Source organism: Cygnus atratus, chromosome 11 (genome assembly GCF_013377495.2).
Source record: "Cygnus atratus isolate AKBS03 ecotype Queensland, Australia chromosome 11, CAtr_DNAZoo_HiC_assembly, whole genome shotgun sequence".
NCBI lineage: Eukaryota > Metazoa > Chordata > Aves > Anseriformes > Anatidae > Cygnus > Cygnus atratus.
This window is the reverse complement of record NC_066372.1, coordinates 13,637,493-13,647,428: the sequence shown is the minus strand read 5'-3', so window position 1 is coordinate 13,647,428 and position 9,936 is coordinate 13,637,493. Positions and strand designations below refer to the sequence as shown.

The window sequence follows — 9,936 nt, the reverse complement described above, 5'->3', positions numbered from 1 at the left end:
GGAGATGGCAGTGGGAAGCACACAAATGCGTTGCCAGGCTCAAAGGCAGGCCTTGGGGAGCAGTCTGAGCACAGGGACAGCCCCTGCACCCCAGCACCACCTCCCCAAAAGCCCCATCCTGTGCTCCCCACAGAGCTTTAGCCTTTGCCATGGACAACCTAGCTGCTGTGCCCTTGCCTTTTATCAAGGGGGATACACTATGAAAGAGAGCCCTCAGAACAACATGTATTTATTTTATTCACAGGAACTAATTACAAAACTGAACCAGCGGGGCAGGGTAGCGGGGAACAGGGAGATTTCTCCGGCCACCCGCTGTCTCCACAGGGGCAGGGTGGCGGGGCTACCCCGGCGGCAGGAAGATGGCGACTGCCATCTTCCCACCACCGGGGTAGCCTTGCCACCCTGCTGAGGTGGCAGCCCCAAAAGCCGGTGGCTCATGGCGAGGCAGGCTTGTCGGGGTTGTGCATGTGGTACACATCGCTCTCCTCGTCCTCGGGCACCTGCGGAGCCATGCAGCCCCCTCAGCTCCGCCGCAGGCCCTCATGCGACGGGCGGCAGCGCCATCTTGTGCCTCCCAGCCCACCCGCCACCACCCCAGGCCTTACCTCCCAGTAGATACCATCCTCGAAGCAGTTCTCATCAGCTGCATCACCCCAAACGGGCAGCTTCAGGATGGCCCCTGGAAGAAGCCAGGGAAGGTGGTGGGCTAGTCAGGGGCACCCTGAGCACGTCCCTGGAACGCATTGCTCAGGGGTATCCCCGCCGATCAGGGCTGATTTTGGGGTGCTGCCTTGCTCGTGAAAAAAGATGCCCAAGTGATGGTGGAATTTGTGTGGGAAAGGGGTGCTCCCCAATTCTTGGCTCTGAACCCCAGTGCACAGCCCCGGTGCTGGGCTCTGACCCTGCTACTCATGGCCCTGGGTGATGCCAGAAGAAACCACGCTGGTCAGGAGATTGGAAAGGAGATGGGGTTTCTGCTGTGCTCCCGCTGCCCACGGAGTGGCAGCAAGGACATGTTGGATGGAGGAAAGGTCCAGGTGGCCCGAGTCCAGCCTTCCTAGCAGAAGAGGGAATGAGCCAAGCCCTGACGTGGTGCTCAGTGCTAGACCAACACAAACATCCACCCGATCTCCCTGCGAGGAGAAGATGATGCTGTGGTCTGACCCACACCACAGCGAAACCCCCATTCCTCTATTTGACCTTGCTGGGATACAGTCTTCCCTCTTCACTGCCTAGTTTGGGCTTTTGGGGTAGTCCTGTCTGTAGGGAGTCAAAAGTAATGTGAGCAAGCCTAGGGCTGCCCTTTCTGTACAGCAGATGCAACCCTTGCAACACAAGTAGGAAGGACTTGTCCAGCCAAGGTGGCAGTACGTGGAAGTCTCCATTTCAGTTGCAGGTTGGACTTAACCCTCACCTCTCCATATTCTCCTCCTGCTTACCTATAAGGGCCCCCCCAGCGAAAGCCATCAGCAGAGACACGAAAATGCCAGCTGCCTGGAACCCTCCTTGGACACTGGGTGTCCGCGTCTTGTAGCTGCCAGTGAAGTCAAACGCCTTAATGAACCTGCAGAGGATGGAAATGGCAAGGATTACTTCTGGCAGAGATCTATCCTGGTGGAGAAAGGTTGTGCAGAGCCAAGGTAGAGGAGCTTTGTTGCCCTGCTCCCTTGAGGGCTCCTCCCTAGCCCCATCCCTCTTTGACAATGGACCAGGAGAGTGTTGCAATGACACAAAACACTGTTCACTTCCTCCTCTTCTGGACCCTGGCAAAACTTTACCTAGGAGGAGTCCAAAATATAAACATTTCTTTTGTTTCAGAACTTCAGCCTTACTGGAACCCCAAAAAAATGTACAGATAGAGGAAGGAACATTTCCCCACCCACTGTGCCCCAGAATAATGCCAAGGAGTGGGGTTATGATTCACTTTTTGAGGACACCAGAAGTCAGCTACAGAAGATTAGTCTTTCATACTTGAGTAAGCCCAACATAGTCAGTGCACCCCATGTGTTTGAGGGGACAAGGGACAACTCTGAACACAGAGCAAAAACTATTAATTACTCCTCTTTTCCAGCCCATAAATCCGAGGTAAAATCTATTCTTGTGGATGAATTTCAAGCTTTCTTACCCTTCCTTGCCATATACATCCTCTGTGGCTGCAGCTGCAGTGATGGCTCCCACAATGCCCCCAATAAGGCCTGGCATGCCGTGGAGGTTGTGGATGCCACATGTGTCCTGGATGTGCAACCTGGACTCCAAAACAGGCTGAAGGGAAGGGAGGCAAAGAGATCAGAGACATGAGCACAACCCTGGAAAGGATTAGTTCCTTCCACGGAGGACTGGGATAAGCAGAGAAAGAAGACTGGTATTATGTGTCCTGTTCAAGAGTTGAGGGTTTTTAGACAATGATGTAAGTGAAGCTGAAGATAAAATAAGAATTTATCCTCCAAACACTCTCCTGTTTGGAGACTGAGCCTTCCTGAGTGTTTTGAGGCAGTTAATGGAGTAAGAAGTGCATCTCCTTCAGGGACAATGGAAAGCAGGATCACTCAAAGGGAAGTGTATCCATTCCTGGTCTCCTTGGCAGGACCAGGGCTGCAGACCTCCAGAGCAGCACTCACCGTGAGGTAGACATACCCCACCGTGGACACGATGCCACAGATGAACCCGACAATGAGGGAGCCGTATGGAGTCAGCATCATCTCTGCGCTGGTGCCCACAGCCACACCGCCAGCCAGTGTTGCGTTCTGAATGTGGACCTGCAGAAATAACCGCCCCGTCTTGGCATCTCAGAGGGATCCCGATTGTTCAGGGATGGTGCAAATGGTAGAGCAGGAGAATCAGCTCTGAAAGTGCTTCCATAGGAAATATCAGGGCCCACTTTCCTGCTCATTGGTGAAAAACAAGAGGAGAAGAACAGGCAGCCTCTGTCAGTAGCACAGGCACACACAGACTCCCACTCCCCTACCACACACGTTCTTTGCATCCACCAATCTGGGTGGGGAGTTGTGATGAGATGGAAATTGTCTCACCCATGTGTCATGCCAGCTCTGCTGTCACACAGCTGTACGCCCACACACATAACACGTACAAGTCAGCCCCCCGATTGCTCACAAGCTGCTGCACAGGCCCCGCTCAGCTTGCTGGGGAGCGCTGCCAAATGTGGCTCTGCATCATGCCCATCAGTAGCTCTCCTGGGAGAGCTGTGTCTGAGGTTCACCACGTGCAGGGCACCAGCCTGCACCTCATGACCACCAGGACTCACTTCCCACCTGCTTTTTCAGTGCACCCTTTGGGTATCTGGTTGGAGGCTGGTTGCACCATCATGTCCCAAAGCCCAGTTCAGCAAAGGACAAGTGTCACTTGCTTCCTGGGCCCTTGGTCAACCTCATTAAAAGTCCCCTGGGGAGCACAGGGCTCTCGGCTCCCAGCTTACCATGTCCAGCTTGCCTTTCTTCTGCAGCATGCTGGAGAAGGCCATTGTGGTGAGGACACAAGCAGCCAGTGAGCAGTACGTGTTAATGGCAGCCCGGTGCTGGGCATCCCCGTGCTCAGAAATGGCTGAGTTAAAACTGGGCCAGTACATCCACAGATAGAGGGTACCTGGTGGGATGGGGAGGAGGGGGCAGAGAAGAGAAAGGGAAAAGAAAGAAGACAGGAATTGAAAAAAAACTCTAAAGGAAGATCTTTTTATGCAGAGGGAAGTTAAATCCCTGAGTCCTGCTGGCCCAGAGCCGTGACCCCATACTGGGACCAGCACCAGGCGGGGCTGGCAGAGGAGGGGAGCCAAAACACTGCCTTGTCTTCCCGGACACCACCTCAGCTCTGGCACTGATGAGGGGAGCTGAGTAGTCCCAAGGTGCTGAGAACTGGAACAGAGCGCTTCTCAGCCCCTGATCCTGGTTTTGCTCTGTTTTTTCCAGTGACACAAGGAGGAACCAGCTCTCTGCAGCTGAGCGGTACACACATACCAGTGAAGCTGAGGCTGCTGCTGACTCACCGATCATAGCGAAGAGGTCAGAGTGGTACACAGAGCCCTGCTTATCCTTGCTCTGCTCCAGGTTGGGTCTGTACAGGATGCGTGTCACGGTGAGGCCAAAGTAGGCTCCGAAGGTGTGAATGGTCATGGAGCCACCTGCATCCTTAACCTGCAGCCATGGGAAAGCAAAGGTTCGTTTCTGGAACCGCCACTCCTACTGGAGGTGAGATGTGGTCTGCATCCAGCTCAGCTGGTCTGCCCATCCATTTTTCCAACCTGCATTCAGCCAGGGGGAGAGGGGGACTGCCTAAAGCCTTACGTGAAGCAGGTTGAGGAGGATGTACTCATTCACCGCAAAGAGCGTGACTTGAAACAAGGTCATGACGAGGAGCTGTATGGGGCTGGTTTTGCCCAGGATGGCCCCAAAGGCAACGCACACAGAACCCACGCAGAAATCAGCATTGATTAGGCTGGAAAACGGGAAGAGAAATTGTGGTTTAGTAAGGAAATACTCTTCATAACTCACCCACACCCACCTCTAGAGATCCCACCCTGAGACACGTAGGTGGTTAGGAGCCAGCCCTGGGATTCCCACTGACCTTCCTCCCAGCCTGACATATTGTCCAGGTAGGGAGCTTCCCCCAAAACTGTTTCCCATGGAACAGTACCATGGGAGGTGGCACCCCAGAGCCCGTATCTCTCCTTACTTCTCCACTCCAATGAGGATCTTCCCGTTCTGGAAAGAGTGGAACCAGCCTTGTATCAGGAGAGCCCACTGGATCCCAAAGGCGGCAAGGAGGAAATTGAAACCCACGGCTCCGAATCCATAACGCTTGAGGAATGTCATGAGGAAGCCAAAGCCCACAAAGATCATCACGTGGACGTCCTGGAAAGCTGTGCACAGGGAAGGAATCGTCAGCTCTGAGAGGATGGCGAGGCTGCGAGTGTTGTTTGAATTTGGTGGGGAAAGAAAACGCACCACATCATGGCAGTAGGGAGGAAATTCAAAGGAAAATGTGTGTGTCTGTCCCATGTCCCCACATTTCCAAGTGCGAAAATGTCTTAGCTTTTGGAAACTGGATTTTTGGTTAAAAGGTTCAGTCTTGAAAGACAAAAATGTTTATTAAAAGCTGTTTGCAAGAGAAGACTGGAGACTAATGGAGTGTGCAAAGGAAAACATTTTTCTATTCATGTTGTTTTCTTCCCCTTCTTAAAAAAACTCAGAAAACATCATGTGAAGTGAACAGGGTCTGCCAAATATTGTTAAAACCACACAAATGGTCATTTTGGGTAGGCCCATCCAACATAGGGGTCCTGGTGATGGCTCAGAGCAAGTGTTTAGGGAAAAACACGAGAACAGGGGAAGTTTACAAATACATTTTTAATTGCTGCTGAAATCAGTGGCAAAATACCCTTGAGAACAGGATCCCACCTTGCAAGATTTTGAGTGCTTAAACTAGAGAGACCCAGTTCTTCCAAGAAGTGCTTATACCTGCGAACTGGAGCCCCTCAGATGCCCTTCCCCGGGGGAAACCATACCTGCATGAGCCTCTTGAGAGAAATACTCAGTGCAATAAACCTGCTGTACTTTTTAATGCTAAACGTTTCTTTCAGATAAGCATCACTTTGCAATTAAGTGAGCTGAAACGCTGCGTAATTACGAGTTGAACCATTCAGACCCTCACACTGGAGGCCACTCCAGTGAAAAAAAAGTAGGACATGTAATAAGCTCAGGGCAGAAGAAATTCAGTGACTGAGGACCTGCTCTGCCCCCGATCCTCTGCTGGCCCTTTGGCATCCAGCAGCCCTGGATCTGCTCCTCGGGGACGGTGGGGCTGTAGCCACTGCCTCCACTATGGGCTGGGTGAGGGTTTGGGTGTGTGCAACTGCAGAAGTCTTGGCTTCCATCCTCCGGTGCTTTACAAGATCTTGCAACTTGAGTGAAGACGAGCGTTTGGACAGGCTCCAGTGATGTAGCGTCAGGTTGCGGAGACAGGTTAATTCACTTGTTTTCAAAAATGCCTCCACCTATGAAGATACTCGTGAAAGATGGAAAAGACGAGATCTGCAGCTGACCCTGCTCAGCAGAGGTCACTTCAAGCAGACTTCTCCCCAAGTCCTAAGAAGCGGTCTACGTAACTCTGGTTTTACCGTGCAGTCACACACGCTTTCTCTCTGCAGCTATATTTATTCTCTCCACCTTTTTTTTCCAAGCATAAGCAGCACAATACACAGCTAGAATTATCTGCAGCCATTTGCATCATATACTCCTAATTTCATCCTCAAAGCAGAAATACACGGGTCAGAGGCAGGGCTGCGGTCTGTGTGCCCTTGGAAAATACAGAGGATCCCTGCTGCGTTAGATCCTGCAGACAACCAGGAGGAAAAGCAGGTCTTTCTTCAAACTGCATGCAGTCTAAAGCCTTTTTCTAAACCTTGCCTTTGTTTTCCCTTGAGAAGAATGACACTTGCGTTACATGGCAGTGCCATGCCCTAAAGGTTTTGTGACCTTGCTTCTGTGGGAGGGCAGTTGGTGTCGCTATCCAGAGGAGGTATTTGGGTGTTGGGAATACTACCTGTGCCGAAGGATCTGATTTCTTTTCCCTAGGGAGCAGATCATTCATTCATTATGGAGTACCAACGTGTGATACAAAATGAGAAGACAGTGTTGTGCTGCCTGGAGTCGATGGCACCAGTGACACGACTGCACGAATGCATCCTGCATTTCCTCATCACTTCAGGTCGTCACTGCTCGCCCACTGCAACAGCTTTGGGCAGGTCCTACGGGCAGCAGCAGTCACAGACGTGTTAATACAAATGACCCTTGGGTGTTTAACCATCGTGCTCTCTTCTAAACAGAGCTGGATGGACATGGATTGAAATGCTTTGGTTCTGCCATCCTGCTGTGTCGGTCCATCCTTGTAGAGAGAGGATTGTTCTGATTAGATACTGGAGGAAAAAAAGCTGTTCTTTGGGTACGTGAGCCCTTCCTCAGGTGTGGAGCAGAAACAAAACTCAAAGCTAACCTGAGCTAAGCAGCCGCTCGTAGGCTGATCTAGTTGTGTGAATCCGCTCGGCCATTTGAGGAGAGGATATCTGGTGCTGCGGACTGGAGATGGGCGGTGAGGACAGCAGGGCTGCAACGCTCTGAGCTCCTACAAGCTCGTTCTTGGCCCCCCTGGTGCCCTCCCAGCCCTTCAGCCACAAGGGTTTCTGAGCAGCGGCTTTCTGCAAGCAGCTCGTTTCTGAACCAGCTAATCCTCAGCAGCCACAGGTTTCTATAGCTCCTTTGATTTAGCAGGTGTTTTTTAATGGAAATGTTCTAAATAGATGCATGACTCAGGCCCGTTGCTTCCTTGGAAACAATTGCCTGCAGAAGCAGCCTGTTCCCCACGGCTCACAAAGGAGATGACCAGCCCTGGAGATCAAAGCCAGCCCAGGGCTCTGCCTGGCCAGAAGGGCTTCAGCCACCTGGGCAATCCCCGCGGCAATCGGGCGCCGTGAGCGATCAGCCCTGGGAAGCTGGCAGGTTACGAGGACTCTGGCATCAAAATGGCAGCAACTAAAGGGTAATTTGCTCGTGAGGGGGAGGACGTAGGAAGGGGAGGAAGGTGTCACAGGATCTCAGCAGCCGTTCCTCCGTATGCACGGGGAAGCTTGCTCTGATCCGGAGCCGAGGGAGGGGGCAGCAAGCCAAAACTTGCAGGGTGCTGGGAACACGTCAGCCCTATTCCTGGAGAAAAGACGTCACGTACTGGTGGCACGGCACCCTGCCAACAGACCCCCAGAGCACCAGAGGGCCACAAGGCTTTTCTGACACTCTTGGGTGCGCCCAGAGCAGTGTCAGGGGAAAGCCCAGCCCTCCAACAGTCAGTGGAGACATCACCTCTGAGAGGCTCTGTCCCAAGCCAGATATAAACGGGCAAGGCAGAAGAAGCACTTGGGAAGGGACTATCCAGCTGAAACCTCTCTTCTAACCTCTCCCCAGACACTTGGGGCAACAAAAACATCTTCTGGGTGGTGCGTGTGTGCTGGGCTTGTTGCAATGAAGATGTTGGAGCACTCGCAGACCTGTGACACTGCCTATCCCCAGCCACGTCCTACAGCTCTTTCCTCCTGCAAGCCCATCCTGGGAGGGCCTGCCGTTTAAGGTGGAAGATTAGCCCTGTGTCTGCTGCCCTTCTGGAGGTCTGCCCTTGCTTCCCCTCCTGGCAAGGGTGGTGGTCTCCAAAGCCCATCCTGCAGCTTCGGCCTCCAGATCTGAGAGACGCAGTGCTGTGGGATGGGGTGGGATGGGGTGGGATGGGGTGGGGTGGGGTGGGATGACGGCCAACCAGCACTGGGACTGGGCTTCCTGAATACTCACACGGGTATCGGAAGTAGAAATCGTTCTCGATGTCGCTGGTCAGGTTCATCTTGTGCTTCTCTTCCTCCCAGTGGGCATCGGCTTCGGGGCCGAAGCGCACAAAGACGCCGAAGAGGATGATCATGGCCACCTCCCAGAGGAGGCAGACGAGCGGGAGCCGCCAGCGCATGTAGGTGTTCTTCGCCATCCCCTGGTGCCTCGGCCGCTCCATCCGCAGGTACGCCCGGCGCCCCGGCACGGTGTCAGCCCGCGTCCCCGTGCCTGGCCGTCGCGGGCGACATATATACGTCGGGGAATGCGAGGTGGGGCCCAGGGAGGTGCCTCCAGCAGGATCACGTTTCAGACACGGAGACTCGCAGATTTGCTCTCTGCAAATCTCCCTGGGAGGAGAGCCAGGGATCCAGCACCTCTTCTCCCGGCAGCTCCCAGCAGCAATGAGCCCTGCCTCCCCGGGGGACTCCTAGCCGTGGAGCTGGGCGTCCTGCCCCCTGCTCTGCCCTGCCCCACAGCCCTCCCCGTCCCCTTCTTGGAGCGGGGCCAGGCGTCCTGACCCTGCCGCCCCTGCAGCCTCCCTGCCCGTGCCATGTCCTGCTGCCCTCGCCCCTCGTTCGGCTCTGCAAACGCCCTTCCCCATTGCCGAGGATGCCAGGGCAGCCTGAGCCACTGGGCGCAGGTCCGTGAAGGTCCGTGGGACAGTCCCAGGAGGAAGAGGAAGATAGATGCTTCCAACCAAACGCCAAGGTCGTGCACAGGCACGCCGTGGCCCTGCCGAGGCTGCCGTGTATCTGCAGGGACGTGGAGCTGACACATCGCGTCGTTTCCAGGAGTGGGTTACCCAGCGTGTCCTCCTGGCAAGACGAGCTGAGCTGGGGCTGCAGGAGCCGGGTGCCGGAGATGGGACTGGAGAGCTCAGCGCTCGCTGCAGGCTGAACATCCCCTTCTCCAGCACGGCGCTTCCTTTAGTGTTACGCTAAACACAACCTTCCTCTTTCCATCGTTCTGAACCAGGTGCTCTGCCCTCAAAGAGCCGGGCAAGTCCTTCAAGAGGAGCCCAGCTCCTTCCTCTGCCTGCGGATCCCGCAGATGGCTGTCAGTCTTCCAGAGATGAAAGACTGCAGCCCAGGCAAGCTGCCCAAATTTGCTGATGGCATCTAATTGTGGCCTGCAGGCTGAGCAAGCAGCGCTGATTTCTGTGTTGATTAGGCAATAATTTGAGTTTATTATTATTTCTTGTTTGCTTTCTTCTCAAACTGACAGATGGCAGAAAAATGCCGTGGATGGTCTTGAGAGACTGATGGCTGCACAAAATCGTTCTCCAGTCCCATTTGGGCTCCACGCAGGGCAGAGACAGCTTTGGAAAGAACCTGGGAAATGCAGCTCGGGAGCAAGGAGCAGGTTTCTGTGGCAGAGCAGCCAGTGAGAGATGCGCCACGGAGGGTGACCTGGGAGCAGGGCAGCACGTAACCCGTGATGCTGCCCAGCTGCTGAGAAATCCTCTGGGCATCCAACTACAGGGCATTTGCAGCCGTACACACCAAGAAGAGATCTTTGGCCAGAAAGAAGCCGAACCCCCTGAGCGACACCTGAGCCCTAA

General features: G+C 54.0%; 1 protein-coding gene across 1 annotated transcript; it reads right to left on the bottom strand.

Annotated features, from left to right (window-relative positions):
- Positions 1-366: 366 nt before the first annotated feature.
- On the bottom strand, positions 367-8,553 carry RHCG (Rh family C glycoprotein). The gene is made up of 10 exons (XM_035554756.1): positions 8,343-8,553; positions 4,684-4,870; positions 4,296-4,446; positions 3,998-4,145; positions 3,434-3,600; positions 2,619-2,756; positions 2,126-2,262; positions 1,440-1,564; positions 606-679; positions 367-500 (listed from the first exon to the last, which is right to left on the bottom strand). Exons 1-10 carry the CDS (start codon positions 8,551-8,553, stop codon positions 435-437), a joined length of 1,404 nt encoding a protein of 467 aa, XP_035410649.1. The 3' UTR covers positions 367-434.
- Positions 8,554-9,936: the final 1,383 nt, after the last annotated feature.

Excerpts from the sequence above, each read along its gene's own strand:
- RHCG (XM_035554756.1), bottom strand. The coding sequence starts at position 8,553 with ATGGAGCGGCCGAGGCACCAGGGGATGGCGAAGAACACCTACATGCGC. Across the intron at positions 2,757-3,433 it reads AGAAAGGCAAGCTGGACATG|GTCCACATTCAGAACGCAAC; the intron begins GTAAGCTGGGAG and ends TTATTTCTGCAG. Across the intron at positions 1,565-2,125 it reads GATGTATATGGCAAGGAAGG|GTTCATTAAGGCGTTTGACT; the intron begins GTAAGAAAGCTT and ends CATCCTCTGCAG.